This window comes from Anneissia japonica, unplaced genomic scaffold (genome assembly GCF_011630105.1).
Source record: "Anneissia japonica isolate Jap-2015-1 unplaced genomic scaffold, ASM1163010v1 scaffold287863_len737641_cov155, whole genome shotgun sequence".
Lineage (NCBI taxonomy): Eukaryota > Metazoa > Echinodermata > Crinoidea > Comatulida > Comatulidae > Anneissia > Anneissia japonica.
Window position 1 is genome coordinate 630,490 of NW_022742482.1, and position 24,106 is coordinate 654,595.

General features: G+C 34.5%; 1 protein-coding gene across 1 annotated transcript in view; it reads right to left on the reverse strand.

Moving 5' to 3' along the window:
• Positions 1–9,007: 9,007 nt before the first annotated feature.
• Positions 9,008–24,106, reverse strand: part of LOC117119185 — a 33,820-nt gene continuing 18,721 nt past the window's right edge. Inside the window, exons 16-22 of the mRNA XM_033264005.1 lie at positions 19,682–19,840; positions 16,409–16,711; positions 16,182–16,241; positions 13,345–13,549; positions 12,712–12,780; positions 10,138–10,188; positions 9,008–9,519 (exon numbers count right to left, since the gene is read on the reverse strand). Coding sequence (XP_033119896.1) covers positions 9,008–9,519; positions 10,138–10,188; positions 12,712–12,780; positions 13,345–13,549; positions 16,182–16,241; positions 16,409–16,711; positions 19,682–19,840 — 1,359 coding nt within the window. The remainder of the gene's footprint in view (positions 9,520–10,137; positions 10,189–12,711; positions 12,781–13,344; positions 13,550–16,181; positions 16,242–16,408; positions 16,712–19,681; positions 19,841–24,106) is intronic.

The following is a 24,106-nucleotide window of genomic DNA, read 5'->3' on the forward strand; positions in this document are numbered from 1 at the left end:
CTTTCTTGTTAAATTGGCGAGTGATGATATAATCAAAGACAGTCTTTTTATTTTAATGTATGATGTTGGATTTTTTTTAAGGGTTAGACGAGCATCTCTTTTGTCATTGATGATTTCTTAATTTTTTTCGTGAAGCCAATGATGTTGGGGCTGTCTGCCAGCAGGTCTTTGATGAATTCATGGAATCTTCAGCTTCATATTTAAGTTTTGATGTGTTGAAATTTCTTCGTGGCCAGCACATAAAATAGAAAAGTGGTTTACGATGAACGGAAATTTTGAGTCGACTGATGAGAAGTTTGTTGTCTGTCATCAGCATTTCTTGCTGTCTTGGTGACAGTGATATCTTTCTTGTTAAATTGGCGAGTGATGTTATAATCAAAGATAGCCAGTGCTTGGAGGATACATCCATGTAGTTTTAAAGCGGTTTGGGGGCTGGAACTAAGAAGGCAGTTCTTTTCAACTCTGGCATTGAAATCGCCAAGAAGGATGAGTTTGTTTGGTGGTACTGTACTCTGGAAAGAGTAGGTGTGTATGCAGAGATGTAAGTTAAGAAGCTTTCACCACCAGAGAGTGGGACACAGGGAGTAATGTGTCTTTCATTAATGCCTGTTCAAGTAAATTGATAGTCCTTACTATGTTTTCACAACAAAACCAACTTTATGAGTATCGCGTTCTCTTTCCTTTCCTTTCCAAAAATATGCTGTAGCCTGATCCAGATTCTTCAATTTCACTAACTCCAAAGTCTTGTCTCACTGAGGGCAGGAACATTATGTTCAATCTTACCAGTTCTTGGGCTACAAGGCTGCTCCTTTTTGAGGTCGGTTGTCATTCTAATTTCTATCAAGGAAGATCCTGACATTCCATGCTCAAATTCTCATATTAATAGGCGCTGGTGAAATATTCTATTAAAAAATTTTTTGACTGAGTTTAGGGCGACCCACTGGTTTTAAACTTCTAGGGCTTTCTCCATTTACGGTGGGCAGTGGTGTTGCTAAATAGGCCTGACATGCAGGCTAAAGCGACGAGACTGCAATGCACTAGCATCAACCCACGCATAGTTTGAGCAGCACTTTTACAGCCAGTCCGTCTGAAACTGCCCTCTTCCGCCAGCTCTACCATTGAGAGATCATAGATCTTCATTCGTTTGTTCCGTCACTGAGGACTTTTGGAGGTATACCCCTCTAAACCTGCCCAAATCTGTAGGAACAGGCTCTCCTTGTGAAAGTTTTAACTGGAATGGTGTTGCTACCAGAGGTTAAGGTCATTTCCTAAACATGAATTTGCCTGTGCGAGGACCAGTGTCCAAGGAGCAGCTATATATTGCACAACAGTCAGTGAAAGGTACTACCTCTACATGAACACTTGATTCCATTCACAAACAAGCTAAAGGAACTCCTCAAATACAACATCCACTCTGCATTATATTTATGGACTATGAGAAAGCATTTCTATAGAAACTCCCTCATATATTATCAATATCACAATTATAATTCATATAGCACCTTTCCATAATGATTAAGGCGCTTGACAGTAAGCAATCTCAGTCATGCGAGTTAACAATATACAATAATCACAAAACATTAGCACATATTAAAATGCAAACCAGATAACTGGACAAGTGTACAAATAGCAGATTTGATATCTAAAAATCTTACAAAAATTGTATCATTCTATAGTACGATTATCATTATGATGATTTACAAATATTCAGAAAGTTATAAAACTTAACACAATACCTAAGGATATAAAAATGTTCAAAATCAAATTGAACAATTTACAAAAAAATATAAAAATATCATAACAATTTTTCAATTAATAGTAGATAAAATATTATTATACTAATATTATGCAGATGTTCCTTGCATATTTTATGTATTATAATGTGTGTAAGGTGGTTCTTTTTTAATCAACATACAGTATTTTGGTTCTGTTTTTATTTCAAACAACATAATTTACCTTTTTTCTTTGCCGAGGAAATTATAACACATGATGCACTATCTCTGTGCAACTTTACTCTAGCCAATAGGCGGGTGGCCCATTGTTGCAAATTCGCAGATGGCCTGAGCATACCTCACAACAAATTTACAAATCTGTTCTTTTCAAAGAAGTTAAAATTTTTTTTTCAATTTAACTGATATTTTCTTATTGTACATAACAGGTCTCTGTATATTTATAATTGTAGCAAATAATAATAATAATAATAATATAGATTTGTTTATATAGATGTATATATAATGTTTTTGTATAGACGTACAGTATTTCTATATTTGTTTAAACTTTGTATTACAAATCATTTCAGCATATAATGGCTGCTGTCTTTCATACAAGAATAAATAAATAAAGAATATCTCATCTTATTCCACCTACATGGTTCTCTATTCAGGGGCGGATCCAGATTTTGGTGAAAGGGGTGGGGCAAATGTTATATAATTTAGAGTAGTGGCGGACATCTAGGCAAGCAAGGTATGCTCTGCAATCCAAAAAAATCCGTTTTATTGTGCCTTTTCTTCGTTGTATTTAGCACTTCTTAGCCAAAACTTTCTAAACAACCAGAGCCTTGCAGGCGTCAACGTTCCTATGCATGACACACGACTTTTAGAAGTATATATACGTATATATATATATATATATGTATGTATATATATATATACATATATGTATATATATTAAGATTGGGGTTGGGAGTGATTACAATAGTTCCTATTGCATTACATGCATAGGAACTAAAAATTGTAATGACCCCCAACCCCAATCTTAATCCATTGACCAAAACTTCTTTAATAAAGTAAAATATGAGAGTACAGCAAGCAAAATCTGATGTGTATACATTAGTAATGGTGTTGCCAGACCTCAAGTTATACTTATTCCTCCTCATTGCTCTACCCTACCCCTCCCCAACCTTAAATCCCCAGTCACATTCCTACTATTTCTTTTATGCCATACCAAAATATCCTAAAAGCTCAGTACTTTGACAGCCAGGAAGAGAAAACTAGACATTTTACACTCGCAAATTAACTTCAGGGTACATTTCTTTTTCTCTGCTCTCCTCTGTCCATGCACCAATCACCTACCTCCCCACCCACGCAATGCCTCTCCCAACCACATAGATGTATGTACTATTTACTTCCTAATGCTAATCTTCTTAATCTTAATTTTTGTTTTTAACTCATATAATCTTAATTTCTGTTTTTAACTTATATTTTATAAGAATTTTGAATTTTCTGTATAAACACTGATTGACGATGAATGCAACACATAGCCCCTGACGTTACCAACGATTTTACAAAATAGTGTTAAAAAAAGGCCAAAAAGAAGACTACAGATTTTTTGTTTTTGTTTCTTTCTCTTTTTTATAGCCATTAATATTGTGTGGAAAAAGTCCCCAGCCATTTCCTGGCATCTAGAGGTGCCAAAATCTAAAACTTGCTCACCTCAGTCCCATCACAGTTTGTGTGTGGACTCCCATCACACCACACTCTCCCCACCCCGGTAGAACGTTTCTGGATTCACTCCTCATATCATTAGGTAGTTTGCAGTGATTATGATCTATTCTATGAAAGTCTCCATGCTCTTACGACCCCAACCTTGCACTATGCATGAAAGTGTATTGTATTCTTAGTGTATTCCATACAATTAAAATTGAAACACTACTGGGTTTGGTGTACAGGGGTTCATGCTTCGAATAGGCCATTCAATTCATGTATATAAGAAGCCTTTTGAAGGAAAAAGCGTACCTTTTTAGCAAGGGTTGCTTATGTCAGAACTAATTCCGGCTATATACAATCTATTAGAAAATTTTTTAATCCTATTAAATTATAATAGAAGGATTACTCGCTGTTCATTTTTATTAACCATATTTATATATGTAAATTTACATCAATTATAAATTTATATTTAATTAATAAATAATTAGTTATAAATATTAGGGTTAAAAAAAAAAGATGAGGAAATTTGTGATTTTAAGTTTATCAATAAATGGGGGTTTATAATTTTCAGGTGCCTAATAGCGACCCATACTCTAATAGTAACCCAGGCTATTATTGGAAGTTTAATGGTTCATTCATTTTCTTTTTGTCTTTCGTGGGGGTCGCCCACATTTATTTCTCCTGTTTTCATTATTTTTCAGTTTACTCTCATGTTTATACTCTACACCATATATTATAAGAAATTCACAAAATCAACTCATGGTACATAAATTTTCATTAAATTATAAATTTACATTTAATATTACAATAAATTGTTTGGAAAAAAAGTGTATAAATGAATATATTAATTTAAGCTTATAAATACTGTTTAGTAACTAAAGCAAATAAGTAAAATATATTGAAGTTTGGCAGGGATGAAATGGGGGAGGGAGTGTAGGTTTTTGTGTACTGGTGAGGGTAAGGATGTCAACACCACAACTTATATTCTGTAGCAGCATGTGCTTTCCCAAAGTCAGTACAGTATTATAAATTGACGTGGCATTGGGTGGGGGGAGGGGAGAATTGGTGCATGGATAAGGGGAGCAGAGAAAAAATCTGTACCTCAGAGCAAAATGTCAATTTTTCTTTTTCTGGCTGTCAAAGTACTGGGCTTTTAGAATACTTGGTCAACGCATAAATGATATAGTAGGGAAATGAGTGGGGTTTAGGATGGGGGCGGAGTGGTAGAGCATTAAGAAGGAATAAGTATAACTTGAGGTCTGACAACACCACTACCAATGTATACATATCAGATTTTGTTCCTGTACTGTCATAATAGTTTACTTTAAAGTTTGGTCAATGCATTTAGATAGGAATGTGAGGGGGTAATTTGTATGGGGTATTACATCATCTTCACAGCCCGATATTGGGTACGATTGGTTTTTTGTGATGTACACCGATAGTACATTGTTGGGAAAATGTTGGTCCATGTGCTACGGAGTGAATTTTCTGTACACTGTCACATTATGAAGTTTTGCCAATGCATTAAGATACTGAGACTGTGGGTAGGTGGGGGTGCTTTGTAAGCAGGGTGGGAGTAGGGTTACGCATACTGGTAGGAATAAGAGCGTCAACTCCACAACTTATATTTAGAGTTTTCACTAACGCTTATGCTGCTCTCGCTTAGTAGTCTGTTCTATTCTTGAATAGCAAGAGGCATAGAATGTGCCATCAGTTGTTTTTAATGATTTAGGCGGAAGTTTAATTCACTTTGGCATGTGCTTTGCTTGTTTTTAAATTTCTGTGTGGTTGGCAAAAACCAAAATGAGCATGCATAGTCAAAATAACATTGATTAAAGGAGAACATAGTATTTTTCTAGAATTTTCAATGAGTAAAGATGTTTGTACAAGAAATTTTGTCTTCCAAAAATTTTCTTAATGGCTGGTTAACAATGTTTTCACATTGATGTTGCTTCTATTATTTTTTGTACAATCATCTAGGGGGCGTGTATTCGAGGAAAAATAAACACCCCCAAGGCGTTAATTTAAGGGATACGTTTATTTCAAATGTGGCTGTGGAAGGAGCCCTTATTCAAATAAATATTTGTATTTTAACTTTATAAAATGCAGTCTTTGACTATAGGCAAACACTTTACCCTTTAGTAGCCACTAGCATACACTACATTTTACTCTACAGTTTGCCACTGCTTTAGAAGGGAGAGGAGGTTACGGGGTCCTCCCCTGGAAACATTTTGTTTCCTAATTGATTGGATATGCATTTTCCTGAATTCTCAGGGGTATGATATAAACTTTATATTTCTTCAAATTTCTGATAGTTTCATTGTGACTGGAGCCAGGAGTTGGGATGCAGTGTGAAGGCCTTGAAACAAAGCAGACTTGATGTTGTAGTAGTGGGATTTAGGGGGGGTCCGGGCCCTCCACAGGATGAAGATTTTGTTTTCCATATGCTCAGATATGCACATTCCTGCATTCTCAGGGGTCTGAAGGACTATGTATCTTTCAATTTCAGAAATTATTCTGTGAGATTATGGAAAATGTATTAAATGGGAAACCTTAGAGAATCTACTGCTTTCTCACAGGACCCAGAAAAATGATGATGATAATGATGATGAGGCTTTTACTTAAATTGATGATGATGATGATTATGAGATTTCTGCTTATGGTGATGACATGCGTGGTGGATCCATTTGACAGTGATACGAGTAATGCGCTTGAGTACAGGGAGCGTATGCCTAGACAAAAATAATCAAGCACACTCGATGTTGTGTTAAATATCATTAAGGAGGATCTTCCAGCAATTTTTTTCCCCCGATGTTGGGAATGGACTTTCCTGCATTGTAAGTGTGCATGTTAATTACTTTGCAAATAGACCTGTGAAGCACTGTCAAAGCTTTGTTGTTTAGAGTACCGTAAGACATCCTGAAAAATAGCATTAAACCTAACAGGGTCCATAATCAACCCCACCGATAAAGTCTAGGTGTTACAAGCCTGAAAAAATATAACGATTCTGTTCTTCTAAAAACAAGAGGGAATAACGGTCGGTAGTGGTTTAAAAGCCATGTCATCACCTATTTACTTCTACAAGTTCCTTTACTATTGTTGTCAGATTGACAGTTTGGGGTTTGAATTTTTTTGTAAAAAATAAGGGGGCTGGCGTGTCCCCCTCTTAATCTGCCTCTCATGGCCGAAACTTTAATTCTAGTAATACAGTATATCACTATTTTTTTTTAAATACCAGTTTCATAGGACTTGTTCCTTAATTCATTGATAAACATCCATTTGCGTATTTGCGACAAATAAACCACCCACCATAATAAGACTTATTTCAGCCCTTGATAATTCTGCTCTTTTTAGCTTTATTTTTATAATTTATGCCTTTTTTATAGTTAGTTTTGCTGTTGTCAGATGTTTTTTTATATGTGAATATTTTTAGATGATTTTATCTGTGAATTTTGCATATTAAATGTATAGATATATGTAAATAACATGCATTTTCACATCATTGGTCACAATTTGTTATTTGTTTGAATCAATTTGAAATAAAGTTATAATTTTATATTACATTATTATTATAAAACCGAATTGAATTTCAATTATCTATATATATGATTTTGTGTGTATGGATACAAAACAAGTAGTATATGTTACTTAAAATCAGATTCAATTTCCTAATAAGGAAATCCCAGTAGCCCTGGGTAAGTCATCTGCTTAGAAAGCAGAAAATTCTGGGTACGAATCCCAATTTGGGCAACATTTCCGCACTCAGATTCCTAATAATAATAATGAAATAATAATAATGAAAATGCTTATAAATACAGTCTATTTATGTAGAACAATTTTAGTATAATGAATTCAAAATTTTAAAATTAAAATAGAAATACTCTCAATACAGTATATATATGAACCATTTTCTCTTTGATTTCTCTCATATAGAGCATAATTCCCTAAGTTCCAGGCATTGTTTTCAGCTTTTGCTGTATTTGGATAGATTTATCTTAACTTATCACACACATATGTGCTTGTATGATGAATGAATTTTGCTCTCTATTGATTCGTCGTCGTTATAGTTTGAGATCCATTTCTATAGTTTCGTGATGGGATCCCATTTTTTCTTCTACAATTTTTCTGTATTAAAACATTCGATATTCGATCTCTCTAGCAAAATTTGTAGTTAGTGCTCTTTCAAAGGCAACTACAGACTGTCGGAACTTGGAAAAGAAAGTAATTGGAATGTCCTTCACCTGTGGGCATCCTTTGATGAATTGCTGCAAATGATTTAAACCTGTTAACTGGAATACTTCAGGCAGAATGCGCATGTCATTTTGGTTCAGGATATCTTGTTTGATTAAACAGTTGAGTTGCCAGATCTGCATCAACACGTGTCTGTGCATCATCAAAACTTTGAGACTCCGGCTCATCCACTGTACACTCTATTGAGGAATCACAGATAGGGTAAGTTACATTAATTGCTGAATTAAAAAGAATTATAATACAGGCAGTAACTATTGCTACACCAGTCTTAAGAACCTAAACTAGGACAGTAGCATCCGAAACCTATACAAAACCCACATATTGTACTCGGATCCCTTGTAAATGGAAGCCAACCAAAAGGAAGACCAGCCAAATGCAGGTATGACTGTAAGGAGGCCAGGACTTTTAACTGTACAGATAAAAGTCCCTGGTGAAGGTACTGTATACTGTCAAACGAGAGGGCTCATGTTTCTAACAGAAGCATGAAGAGTGTCAAAGCAGATGAATGTGGCTAGACTTGAATGAAGCCATCAGACAGCCAGTAGCTGGTGTGAACAGCTTAAGCCAAGTGATGTACTCAAATTGTTTGGTTAGTTTTAATGTAATCCCAATCTCATGTATTGTATAGGTCATAGTAATTATATTATGTTTCATTTCAATTCATTTCATTTATTTTGTCCAATATAAAACACATTACAAAAACAATTGATTTACATCAAAAATGTTTTTATTTTATTTAAAAATGATTGGAGACTAGTAAGAAACTCATCACAAGCATGTACTGTATATTGAAAGCATCTGCAGTAGTAATAAACATCTGCAGGGGCAGATCAAGCTAGTTAAGGGGAGGGGGAATGCATGTACTAAGCAGGCAAGAGTCTTGGGGCAGAGGCTTTAGTTTGTAAGGCTCTTTCTTGGAGCTCTTGCACTCTTGTTAATTTGATGTATTTGATCCTTTTTTGGTATTTAGCATGGTTATATTCCATAATATTTACATTTTTTAAACAAAAAATAGAGAGGGCCATACACCATTCTAAATCTGCCACTGTATCAGTAAGTGAACATTAAAATGAATACAGGTAAATACCAATCGAAGTTAATACCAATCACATAAAATTTAGTGCATTAAAAGATAATGTCGAGTAAAAACAAATGCCACAAATCAGAATGGAGCGACTGGCTATGTTGACATGCTCCTGTGCCAATTGCAAAAGGATATTATTTTGTGTATGTGGTCAATATTTATTTTAAAACAAAGGACAAATAATTTTCTAATGAGAAACAGACACTAATTACAAACCGATTGGCTTTGCAGGACTTCGTTTACTGTATTAGAACAGTCGGCAGAGTCTTCTCAGTCCTAGCTTATCTAAGGTATGTTTGAAATCATCTAGTAACTTATCATCGTCTGCCAGTATGAGATTATCTTCCAAGTCCATTATAAGTGACCACTTGTCACTGTATTGGCTAGGAAGCTCATAACGCTGTACAATCAACCTAATGTCACGGTCGATGAGTTGCATTCCAAAGGCCACCACAGACTGCCTGAACTTTGAGAAGTGAGTGATCTTGATATTATCAAGGCGTGGACAGTTGGGGATGTGGTTCCGCAAACTGAGTACACCGGTGAGCTTAATGGTCTCTAACAGGATGCTTATATCATCTGCCTTTAGTTTGGCAGTGTCCCTCAGAGCATCTAACAGCTCAGTTGCCTCTGCTGCCTTATGTACAGTATTTGCATTCATAATTTCATCTTTGAGGGCCACTTTCCATATGTTAAGATCTGCACCGATGCTCTGTGAGACTGTTAGAAGCACTCTTGGAAAGCAGGGGCAGATCCAGCCTATGATGGGGGCATGTAAGTTTAAGTAAGTGAGAATAATTGCGGCAGAGTCTCCGTTGGGATTGCAAGGATCTATCTTGAAGCGCTTGCACCTTTAATAGGGAGCTTTTGATGCTAGAATGGATTCACCTGGGTGACCGGGTGACCATCCTACGTACTGTGCACAACCTGTCTCTTATACACATCTAGATGTGTATAAATGTACACCACTATATACCGTGCACTCAAAAAGCAGACACTTGTTAAATGCAAGTAGGTGGTCGTGGTTCTATTAACAGAAAACCCTTTTTTTAAAGTATTGAAAATAGGCCAGAAATTAATGTAGGCCAGAAAATAATGTCGCACGTGTTGGAAAAAGCTTTGGCGGGCCATGGTTGGCCAGCAGGTTGAATACCAAGGACCTTGGCTATAATGAATAATTACTTTATATGTAAAATATTGAGGTGGTTTTGAAATGTTTGCATTGTTTCGTGTCTAATGAGTGCTATAAAAATGTTCATATTATTATTCAAATTATTATGTAAATTATTTTCAAGTTGTCTTCATGATATTAGTTAAAAAACAATTATACATGTAAAAACAAAATAGTATTTTTCAAATTTATATAATGAACCCTACCTGGAGCTGATAATTGCTCTGTTTCCTTGTGAATTGCACTTGCTGCTGCTGCTTTAAAAAAGAAAGGAACAATAAAATATACTTCAGATTATTTATATTAAATATATTACAGCAATATGACATCATTATAATTTTAGAAGAAATATACACAACACTATCCCCCGGGGATAAAATACACAAATGTTCATCACTAAACTAATCACCAAAAGAAGGCTACGCTACTATGGCCATGTAAAAAGAAAGAAAACTACATGAAAGAAACTACATGAAACCAACATAGTGTACTTGGATCCCTTGTAAATGGAAGCCGACCAAGAAAAAGACCAGTCTAATGCTGGGAAGACTTTGTGAAGTTAGACTGCCAAACCAGAGGGCTCATGTCTCATGACAAAAGTATGCAGTTAGCGTCAAGGCAGAAGAATGTGGCTACACGAGTCAGAAGCCATCAAACACTCAGTAGCTGGAGTGAACGGTGTACGGTAAGAATTGGCCCAGGAAAAAATGGCCCCGGAAAAAATGGCCCCAGTAAAAATGGCCCTGGTAAAAATGGCCCCAATAATAAAATTCTGTATTAAAACCGATTTTTAAAAATCATTATATGCATTTTTTTCAACTGAAATAATTTAGTTTTAAAAAGGAATCTAACATCAAATAAATTGCCATTTACATTTTACTTTTTGCAGGAATTACATATTTAATGATAAAATATTCAAAGATAAAAAGCCATGAATAACACTTTTTATTTTTTTTCCATTTAAATGTTAAAAAAACAGCAACAGCATAATCAATAAATCAACATAAATCACGCATTTATTAATACTAAAATAATTTATTTGTGGCCAATTTCACGGGAGCGGAATCACAATTTTCCAGAAATTCAATCCGGGTATTTGTAAACCCCAAAAAACAATGGGTTGATATGAACATCAAATTATTATTTTTTTTTTTTAAAGAAAAAGAGAGTTCTACAATTATAATTAAACGGTTTGGATGGGGTTTGCAATGTGTTTGGAAGTTTGTGGAGTATTTGCAAGTATTTTTTCACAAAAAAAAAATCAACATTTTATCCAAAAAATAGGTTCTTATGAATATTTAATTTTCTTATTAATATACCAAGTGAGTCAATCACAATTGAATTGTTTGGTATTCTACAGTGTGTTTTGGGAGGTTAGTGGGATTTATCAATACCATTAATATATTAATAATATTTAATAATAATAACAATTTAAAAAAAATACTTAGACCTAACAGCTACCCATACAAAAAGGATTTATTAATTTATCAATCAGCAGGGTACTCCTAGAGCTACTCATAGGAGCTAAAAACTAAGTTATTTTAGTTCTCAAATATACATATGGTTTATGTTGATTTATTAATTCAATTTTTGCTACAGGGTATTTTACAGCATTTATTTATTTTTTTTTTTGCCATTTTTTTTAATTTATTGATTCAATTCTTGCTTATTACAGTATTTAAATATTTGAATATTAAAAAAAAAATATCATTTCTATTACTGAATTTTTTCATTGGGGCCATTTTTACCTACTTGTCATTTGGGGCCATTTTTACCAGGGCCATTTTTTCCTGGGCCATTTTTACCTACAACCGTAGGTCATAGTAATTATATTATGCACTGTATGTTAAAAGCATCATATAATAAACATCTGCAGGGGCAAATCCAGCCTATGATGGGGGCATGTAAGTTTAAGTAAGTGAGAATAATTGCGGCAGAGTCTCCGTTGGGATTGCAAGGATCTATCTTGAAGCGCTTGCACCTTTAATAGGGAGCTTTTGATGCTAGAATGGATTCACCTGGGTGACCGGGTGACCATCCTACGTACTGTGCACAACGTCCTAGAATCCATGTGACCTCAAAAATTCAACGTTCTCGCATGTGCAGATGACTTTATGCGCAATCAGAAGCTCCTTGATATTTCCCTGGTCACTGGATTGGCAAACCAGCACATTTTTGTGCAACTTTCTCTGCTCCTTGGGGAGTATCCCAAGTCATGCTGCGCTTTACACGCACAAATTGCTTTCAATGCCACATCATCCTACCAGGTACCCATTTATACTCCTGGGTGGAGAGAGGCAAACGTAAGTAAAGTGCCTTGCACAATGACAAAGCAATGCGACGGGCTTCATTTTCGAACTCCCCATCTGTCCAACACCTTACACGCCGTGTCACACGATCCGTAATTTGAGGTAATTTATCAACTTTCGCCATTTAGCATGATAATACTCCTGTGAGATTTACATTTTTTTACAAAGAAATAGAAAAGGGCATGCACAATTTACGTCCCCACATGCCCCCCCCCCCCCCCCCCAAAAAAAAATTCACCACTGAATTTGTATCACCATCATAAGTGTATATTAAAATGAATACAGGTAAATACCAATAAAAAAAATGCCAATCACAGCAAATTAGTGATTGTAATTTCTTCATAAAAAACACTGGTTATCTTGACATGCTCCTGAGCCAATTTCAAGAATAAAATTACTTTTGTATGTACATTTAGTTAAAAATAAAAGGACAGATAATTTCCTAATGCGAAACAGATAATAACTACAAACCGATTGGGCGTGCAGGACTTTGGTCACTTCTGCAAAGGCTGCAATCCGGGCAAGTAGATTCATGATATTCTAGAATTAAATGAAACAACTGAATTAAATATAATTTTACGTAATATAAATAAATAAATACAAATGCTTAAATAGTCTTTAACATAATAGCATGTATAGAGAAAAATATGCATACAGTTCGTTTTCTTCATTTGGAAATACAAAAATAAATGTGCTGTAAATGTTCCTTGTAAAAAAATGTATGAATTAATGAAATATTGTGTAAAGGATCTGTAAATCAGTGAAATCATTAGATTTATCTGTGTTTCATCAATCAAATCTAAATTAATCCTCAGTAATAATGTTCATTAATAAAATACATATTTTCCAATTGGATGTAATGTTCAAGCTCCAGTTGTCACACATTGAAATTTGTTTGCATTTCTTAAGTGATTGATTCAATGATATACTTGAGTATTTAACAATAGAAAAGAAAAAAGAATAGTAAGTGGACAACAACTAGCCTATTATTTTAGTCAGTCTCTTTATTTTTAACTAAATTTAACAATAGAAAAGAAAAAAGAATAGTAAGTGGACAACAACTATTATTTCTACTGACACAGCAAGTCTGGTAATAGATTATACCTTTCAGGAAGCTCTCCTGGTATTTAGTCACATCCATCCGTTTGGATTTGGAACAAGGAACTTTTGGTTTTTGGCAATCTTCAAATGGATGCAGATGTGGTTTGTCACGTTTACATTGATCACATGCGATAGCAAATTGGTAGTTCAGACCTTTCGCCCATATTGTACAGATGTCACCAAAACAATCTTTTAGTAACTGGTACACCTGTAGGATTTTAAAAAGTATAAAATGATATATCTATATTATATTTATATATAAGCCATAAAATGCAATTGTGTTGACTGGCCAAGAATGACTGGACCGTCGCTCAAGCCTATCGATGTACTTGTTTCGAACTTTCCTAATCTCTTTTGATACTAGTGTTTATATCGATATTGGATTGAGTGATCATTTGTTGCTTTATACTTTTATTCTAGTCGCCGATGCTTTTTATATTGGGCCTTTAAAACGCATCTAAATTCATACACTTTGTAGCTGTTATGTAGAATCTCTATTGTATGATTAAAAAAACGCTAATTGGCCTGATTTTGCAAACATTCAGGACATTGCTGAGACCTAGACTTTCTGGAAATCCTTCTTTAAAAATGTTCTTAACAAGCATTACATATATAAAACATTCCGCTCGAAGTATCATAGGCTCCCTTGGATTGGCTCTGAATTATCACAAGAGGTTTTTCTGTGTACAGCCTTAAAATTGCAGCTTCTGCCTTTTCACAGTCCATTTCATTAATTTTTAATTATTGCACTGAACATGAGTTTTATCTTCAGAATGGAAAGCTGCTGCTGTTCTGCTCATTATTCAGAGGCCCCTGCTTTGATTTAGGTAATATTGCCCTATTTTAATTATGCCTGTCATTGCAAAAGTGCATGAACACGTTATTTATGAGTAAACTCTTGAGTTTACTCATCAAGCACTCAATCCTTCCTAGGTGTCAATTTGGATTCCGCCCTGGACGTCTTGTCCAGGATCTTTTGGTAAAATTTGTCGATAAAGCTAAAGTTGCTAATTGATAACAATAAAATAATGAGCCGATGGTTTGTGAAAAACTTTTCAGTTTCGTTAAATAATTACACATTAGAAAACAAATCATCTGCTAAGGTCCTGGGTGTTATTCTTGAAGACAAACTTAAATGCCAAGATCATGCGTATGAAGGCTTTGGCCTTAGGAGGTAACTATCCTACCCCAGGATGCATTCGGGTATGCAGGCTTCGGCCTTAGGATGTAACGTTCCTACCCCAGGATGCATTCGGGTATGCAGGCTTTGGCCTTAGTATGTAACTTCCTACCCCGGGACGTATAGTTTGGGGTATGTGGGCTGCGAGCAGCATTAGGATTTAACCTTTCTACCCCGGGACGCATAGTTTGGGGTATGTAGGTACTCGAACGAGTCTACCCCAGGTTGCACGGTTCGAATGAAATTGACAGTGTTGTCGAAGAAAGTTGACGATGTTGTTTTGCCTTTAGTTAAATGTTTCGGGAGTCACATTTTTTTCTACTGATTGTGGGGTTCCCCACTTTTGCCTTTGTTATTAATAAGTAAATTTTGCAAATGTATTTGTGTACTGTGCAGGTATGTGTTTTTCCACTTTTTCTTGTTAATAGTTTTGATATTGTTTTGTTATTCTGTGGATAAATTCTGAAATTAAGAATGGAATGAAAAAAAGAAGAAGAAAAAAATGAAATTATGTTGTTGCCAAATCTTAAAATGCTCTTGGGTGTGTTTTTCACCTGGGTTTTCTTTCATCTGACAAAACTTTTTTTACTTAATAGCTTAGTTCATTGTTATATGAATCCTGACCACAGGTCATCTGTCCGTGGGCCTCTCAGGGAACTTAACTGACTGAGCCTTTTCTCCTGTTGGCAATACATGCTACTTTTTTTGTTTTCAGATGCGTTGTTGGACTTGCTCCACTGACAGTGCATGACAAAATTTGCAAGAGGTCAAAAGGATCCTTGTGGGCTGGTAGAAGGGAGTGTAATATATATCAGTATAAACATGCTACATCAATGGGAGGGTCCATGGTTGGATGCTTTGGGGCCAAAATTCGGAACACTCTACCACTTAACATTAAATCAGAAAAATATTTACTTTTAAAAAACATGTTAAAGCCTTTGTATATTCCAAAGGTTGACTTTATGATTGATTTTTATTTTCTATTTTCTTGAAAGAATTGAAAAATTGTTGTCTATTTTACTGTAAATTTTTATACATTCAATAACTAATTAACTTTAAATGTTATTTTCCTATCTAAACTTATGCACAACATTTTTTATTACTTTTTTAGTTTGTGTGTAAAAGTTGGAAACAACTTGAAAACACAGGACAGACACTCGCCCAATCACCGTTTTGTGGTACATGACATTCATAGAACAAGGTAATCCAAGAAAGTCAATTCAAATTCAATATTACAAGCAAGTATGAACAATTTAGGAATTCCTTGAATCAATGGACACTAACAAACTAAAGAAGCAGAAAATTGAATAGTAATATTTAAGGTTTAATTTAAGGAATGAATTTAGATGTATTTAAGGCTTATTTTAAGACTCAAGGAATGAATTTATATGTAGTCCTCCTGTGCATTAGCATGAGGCTTTGTTCACCTACAGTATTTAACACATTTCGATCTCAATCAAGCCCAAGATTCTACTCCATCGTAAATATGGTTTTAATATCACTTGTAGAACTAGCACAGATATTAACACACAAAAAAATATGCATGATTACATCATGCATCAAATTTCATCAAATAAATTAGGTTTATTATTACTCTAGAACCTAACACACTTACTTTGATTGGTCATCAATTAAATTATAAAATATTAGGTAAACTTACCTTTCTACAAATCCTTTTACAAGGATCCTGTGCTTTTCCATCAACCCTCAGAATCATAACCTGAGGAGGAGCAAACAGTTAAATAGTTCAGATCAACACCTCAAAAGACAACATAATATAGTAAAAAGTTATTATTAAAGGATAACCGCTAAAAGTACACAACACATATTAATATGTTACAGTATATCAATTTTTAAATAATATGTTGTTTAAAAACAAGTACTCACCTCAACCGTAGACTTGTCAAGTGGACTTAACTGCAAGACCATGTCGTGAGCATGATCTACATAGAACTCTCCACGCTTGCGAAATAGTGGCAGATCACGACCTCCTTGATCCTGAGACCAGGCAATAATCCTAACGAGTGCCTTATGGAAGAGTCCGCTGGGAAGGAACCCTTGGAAGTCGATGTAGAAATGTATCATGGGAAATCTTTTTTTCACAAGCTTATGAGACTTACACTTGAAGTCTTTGAAGAGGCAGGGTACGAGGAATAGCCTTCCAGCTTCAGATGAATCAGATCCTACATCCTAATTATTCATATCAAAAATAAAAATACCAAACTTTACTTCAGGAATTACTATTAGGAAAATTATAAAATAAGTGAAAAAATGCTATTTTAAAATATCATAATAAATATAATACCTTCATAAATAATTATGAAGGTATAACATGTATTATGATATTTAAAACAGTCTCAAAATTAGGCTGATGAAGTGCGGATATTAAATTCTGATCAATTTAATAATTAACATTCATCAATTAAATTACATTAAGTACATTAAACGATTCATCATCTGTCCTCCACTATACGTCCTCCTCTATTCTCCATCCATCCACCATCATCATCCATACTTCATCCTCCAACATCCACTGTCAGTCCTCCATTACCTATTGATAATCCACCTATCCTCTATTATATATCAACCCTATTTATATATCAACCATAGAAATATTTTTCTACAATCTTCGCCTGTAAGTGGGACCTTCTTGGTCCTGTTGGACGATTGAATAAATAAATATAAAAAAAATAAAAAAAATATTTCATCATCTATTCTCATTCTCCATCATCTATTAATCATCCATCCTCCATTATTTGTCCTTCATACTTCACTCTCCATCAACCATTCTCAATCAACCATCAACCATTCTCAATCAACCATCAACTATAAACTATCCATCCTCCCCACTCCATCATCTGTTAATCACCCATCCATTCTCCATCATCTATCCTCAATACTTCATCCTGTATCATCCATTCTCAATCCCCCATGAACTATAAATCATCCATCCTCCCCCACCCCATCATCTATTAATCACCCATCCATTCTCCATCATCTATCCTCAATACTTCATCCTGTATCATCCATTCTCAATCCCCCATGAACTATAAATCATCCATCCTCCCCCACCCCATCATATATTAATCACCCATCCATTCTCCATCATCTATCCTCCATACTTCATCCTCCATTCTCAGTCTCCTATCATCTATTAATCATCCATCCTCCATTCTCAATTATTCATTCTTAATTGTTTATCCGCTATCATCCATCCATCCTCAATCTACACAGTATCACCTGTCATCTTCCAATCATCATAGTTTGATTAGGGCTAAGGTATCCAGGTCATTAGGACCATAGAGGAGTAATGTCCCTACCCTGTGATGCATAATTTAATTACAGTTAGGGTATCTGGTTCATTAGGACCTTAGTGGAGTAACATCCCTACACTGTGATGCATAGTTTGATTAGGGCTAAGGTATCCAGCTCATTAGGACCATAGAGGAGTAATATGTCCCTACCCTGTGATGCATAATTTAATTACAGTTAGGGTATCTGGTTCATTAGGACCTTAGTGGAGTAACATCCCTACACCGTGATGCATAGTTTGATTAGAGCTAAGGTATCCAGGTCATTAGGACCATAGAGGAGTAATGTCCCTACCCTGTGATGCATAATTTAATTACAGTTAGGGTATCTGGTTCATTAGGACCTTAGTGGAGTAACATCCCTACACCGTGATGCATAGTTTGATTAGAGCTAAGGTATCCAGGTCATTAGGACCATAGAGGAGTAATGTCCCTACCCTGTGATGCATAATTTAATTACAGTTAGGGTATCTGGTTCATTAGGACCTTAGTGGAGTAACATCCCTACACCGTGATGCATAGTTTGATTAGAGCTAAGGTATCCAGGTCATTAGGACCATAGAGGAGTAATGTCCCTACCCTGTGATGCATAATTTAATTACAGTTAGGGTATCTGGTTCATTAGGACCTTAGTGGAGTAACATCCCTACACCGTGATGCATAGTTTGATTAGAGATCCTCTATACTTCATCCTCCATTCTCAGTCTCCTATCATCTATTAATCATCCATCCTCCATTCTCAATCATTCATTCTTAATTGTTTATCCGCTATCATCCATCCATCCTCAATCTACACATTATCACCTGTCATCTTCCAATCATCATAGTTTGATTAGGGCTAATGTATCCAGGTCATTAATAGAGGAGTAATGTCCCTACCCTGTGATGCATAATTTAATTACAGTTAGGGTATCTAGTTCATTAGAACCTTAGTGGAGTAACATCCCTACACTGTGATGCATAGTTTGATTAGGGTTAGGGTATGCCGTTCATTAGGGCCTTAGTGGAGTAAAGTTCCTACCCTGCAATGCATACTGTATTAACTTAGGGTTGGGGTATGCAGGTCATTAGTACCTTAGTGGAGGAACACCCCCACCCTGTGATGCATTGTTTTTGTGTTTGTGCGAAAATTGGCCCTTGATAGCAAATAAAAGAAATTTAATTGAATTAGAATTGAATTGAAGATTCATGCATTTTCATTATACGCAATCAACCCATCATCAATCCAGCCATTATCTATCATTCATGCATTGCCATCCACTACCACCATCATCGTCATCAACAACAATATCAATAAACAATCAGTCTAGCAACTTGATAGAGCTTGTTTATTGGCGACTCATTTGCATTAAAATATGGTTATCATAATGAGTAAAACTAATAATAATAAAAAAAAAAAAGAAAATCCCTTCACGGTTTCTCTAGAATTTGATCAGTGACATTCCATCTAATGTCACATGTGAACAACCTTTAGCTACAGAATACCGATCGGCTTGAAGATGGCATGCAGTCTAGATTGGACATCAAATATTGCCACAAAAAATAGCAAGTCAAAAATAATTCAATTATTAAAGATACAATGACCAACCCACTTGCATGACTGACAACAATGGCAAACATGATGTATTTAACATATAAAAAAAAACACATTAAAACTCAAAACCAACTGGAATACAACAACCTAAGAGTGGAGTTATATATAAGCATATTAACATATCATTGATAAACTACAGTAGTAGTTAGGAGCTGTTTTAAATCCTGAGAAAAAAAAATCAGGATTTGAACCTAGGACTTTAGTATTTGAAAGCGAGGACATTGAATACAGCAGTTTTTTAAACAATAGTCATACCTTCTCCGAAACCTTCTCGCAAATAAGATAGAACTTGTTCATAATCTCAAACAAGAATTCCTTTGACACCCCAACATCCTTCCACAAATGATCTGCTAATCGTTCCTCCAAGATTCCTTCTTCTTTTAACCTCCTCCATGACTTCACATAGACTGCATGCTAACAATAAATAAAAAATGTAAAAACATGTATTTGATTTGCAGTGACTAGTAATGATTGCCGAATTAAACTAAATTTACCAAATTGCACACAGTCTACAATTGGAAGCACCAAAATACAACCTTTTCATTAGTTACCAATCATCTAGTATTTCAAAGTGATTTTGGATGAAACACGCATTTTGCAGAAACACATGCGTGATCATAAATTTGTCATGCATTTAGCACAGGTCTATGCGTGATAATGAATTTATCACAAATTCAGGAGAAAATGTATTTAAAATTAGAAGAAATTGGTTTTATTAAAAAAGTTAAAACGGTCGTACAGTAAACTTGAGTCATTTAGACAGTATTTTCGTGAATACTTATAATTCTTCACTGACATGTTACTAAAAATTTATCAGTATGCCAATACATTTTTTGTTTGTTTAAGTAATAAAATATTTGTGTACATAGTTTGGATGCTCAAATTAAACATAATGTACATTGAAATTCAAATTGTATGTGGCTTTACTAAAAATATATTGGTTTATGTACTGTACCCGGTAATGTCAACAAACATGAAATCGTTTTAAAACAGCTTAAAAATGCTAAAATTGTTGTAGCGTCAAGGCCCTGAACCCATACCAGGCTCTGCCTCTGTCCCCCACCCCCCAGCCAATTGGTGTAGTAACGCATTTGAAATCTCCCAAGTTGGTAACCATGCATACAGTAGAATTATAAAGCTTGCAAATTCGTTTTTTAATACAATGTATGTTTCAAAATAGTCACCTTTTGAAAAATGTTTGTCTATTTATTTATATAATACTTTTTAATTGATGAAATCACATTTTTATTTTACTTGTGTCCATGGATGTTAGGCAGTATTTCAACTTAATTGCTCCTAATAATAAAAAACTTATCAAAAAGTGTCAACAATATTTGTTATGCATGACACCTCTTAAAATCAGATTAACAAAATTGAACTTATGTTTATTGTAATGTAAATGTAATGTGCAGTGCCTTTGATCGTATATTTTAAAATTGGCGCATTGGAAATGTTTGAATATTATTATTGGCTTTTCCTAGCAGTAGTTGGATAAGCCATTGTTTTTGTTGTTTATATTTTTCTTTTTATTTGTTAGATAGAACAATAATGAAATAATAATAAATATAATAATAATAATAATAATAATAATAATAATAATAATAAGAAATATAAATAATAATAAGAATAATAACAATAAAACAATAATACCAAAATAACAATAACAATAAAGATATTAAAGAAAATAATAATAATGAGATAATTATCAAACAAAAAAAATAATAAAAGAATAATAAAAAAAAAAGAAAGAACAACAAATGATAACAAAAAGTCAAATAACAATCAAATAATTAAATAAAGAGAACTAAAAAAAAAAAGAAAAAAAAAAACAATGAAAATAATAATTAAATAAAGAGAACTAAAAAAAAAATTGAAAAAAAAAAAACAATGAAAATTTGAAAGTAATGTCAATGCAGAAACTAAATTGGAAAATCAACGGAAAAAAAGATAAGATTTGAGGTGGGATTTTAAAAAATTGAAAGTCGGAAATCGATCTAGTAGTAGTTGGGAGAGAGTTCCAAAGTTTTGGAGCAAGAAAAGAAATGAGCGTTGGCCGGTTTTGACATGCTTGAAACGAGGAAGCACAAGATAAGGAGCAGCAGATTGACAGGTAGTGCAGGTGGAGTGAGTAAGGGTGATGTTAGAGACAAGATAGTCAGGGACAAAACCGTAAATGCATTTGTGGACAATAATTTTGATTTTATAGGAAGATCTGTATAGAATGGGTAACCAGTGAAGAACTTTAACGATTGGAGTGATGTGAGAATGGACTTTGGTATGAGTAACCATACAAGCAGTAGAGTTGAGTAGTTTTTGAATGGGTTGGATGTGCGAGACAGGCAGGTCATGAAGTAGAGAATTGCAAAATTCCAGTCTGGAAGTTACAAGGAAGTATTTTATAAACTTTAGTGACGACCCACATTCGGTTGTGAATTTCAGGGTCTTTGAAGTTGCTAAGGTCCTATACCTCTAATAACTTTATAAATGGATCTAAATGACTAGCAGCAAACCAGCTGCAGCTAGGTTAAACGCAAACTTACTGTTATATGCATGAACAATTTTAGCTTTCAATCACTGAATTACTATGAGCTATTGTACAAATGCATGTTGGGTCGGCTCATATAGTGCGCAATGGTTATGGTCTCCATATCACCCTCTATATTACCATTGCAGCTATAGTTTGGGTCTTCCAAATGTTGAGTTAGTTTTTCTTTTATTTTTTTTCACTTTGGGCATTAGCAGAAATAGCCGTTGTTTTTGTTCTAATTTATTTTTTACCTTCTATCCCATCTTCTCCCATGTTTTTTCTGACCGTCACTTTCAGTGCTGAACCTTCTTCAAACATCATCAAGGATGTGCATATCAAAATATGATGTGATTCTACATATTCTGGATGTTAATAGCAGTTATTGTTCGAGTTTCCCTGACGCTGAGTTGGTTTTCAAGTGTTTTAACTTCATAATTCTCCACTTAATTTTCGGTGTGTTATTTTGCGTTAGACTTCTTAAATGAGACTTTTTTGTAATTTCAGCATCACTTTTTCATTATGGCAATGAGAAAAAGCCCTATGTTTCTGTTTTACAAACAGACATAGTAAGTCTAGTTACTAATTTTTCTATTATAAAAAATAGGCTCCCAGCGGGAGCGTGTGTCAATGCCTTATACAGGAGTTTTTGTTTTAAATTTATCATATGTCCATCAATATGCAGGTGTGTGTATTATTGTATCTGAATTTTTCATGAAAATTTTCTTTCATAAAAATATTCTGTATAGGCCTACTACTATATTACACTAAAAACACTTTCAAAAATTAGTAACTCTTGGAGTTACCCACGTGTCGTTGATCACAAAGAGAACTACCATGTTTTAGAGGGCGTCCTTCAAATGACAGTAAAAGGCATTCGTGGCGAACGCGTGCTGCGTCTCTATAAAGCCGGTTTTCCACTAGGCGAATTTATTTTCGCAAATCGAAAGCGTCGTTCTTGCTCATGTGCATTTATATTTCTATCTGAGCAATTTTGTTCGAGTTCCGAATGTTATTCGATTGTCAATAGAGCGCACCCTACCTCGTAGTAGTAGTACCAATCATGCCTAAACCGAATTTACCCTTTTCCGCCATCTTTAATTGCTACATCATGACACAGTGTCTACGCCCCCGTTGGGGGCAGTAGACACAAAAACTTGGTCTTTTAATCAATAATAACACAGCTGGATTATTTTTTCACTTTTATTAGAACCAACAGAGATAATAATAATGATAAATAATACCTCAGTGACATTTCTGGTCCAATCAGGAACCTTTCCTCAGACTGATTACATGTTGGGATTGGTCTTATCCCGGCGTTGATGTTTAGTTACGCCCTCTAACGTCCAGTGTTTGACGGTAGCACGTCGTGCTACCGTCAAACACCGGTTTGGCGGGATAAAAAAATCCAGCTATGTTTTACAGAACCAGATGAAACACTTCAATGAAATAATAACACACTTTTGTATAAAAGGATTTCTTTTTAAGACTACTTTAATATAAAATTAGATAAACTTACTTGCTCTCCAAAATCTATGTGTGTTATGATAGTTCTAAACAAGTCAACCAGCCATTGTGGATCCAAAATGATATTTTCTTTTAAAAGGTTTCCGTCTGGATCTTCCTCTCTCCCAAAATAAACAACCTCTCCGATATCTTGAAAGAAGTTCAAAACAATGTGGATACTTCCCTTGATTTTGCATTCCTCAGCCAAAGCCTTCACCTTAAAAAATATTGTTATATTTATTATATTTATACAGTCGATATTTCATAGCTTAACAATTATCAACATAATTCATTCATTTCATCTTTATGTTTTAATTTTATATCCATATAGAAAGAAAAAAACATTCAATTAATAATTTAGGGGGAAAAATATATATATATATATATATATTATTTCATAATTTGACTTTATTGTCGAAGAGCGTTTTCTCTTACAAGAATACCAGCGGTTAATACATTTTAAATATTATATTAGTATTATTGTGAGACACCAGCTTTTCTGTGTTAGTAATTCTGTTTTATAAATTGCATAAACATAGTGACTGCCACAAAATAGTGCACATGGTCCGATGCCTAACTACTGCTTCTAGTTGGTCGCAATTGAATTAAGTTCAAAACCACTACACATGGGTCTTGAATAATTTAAAGCC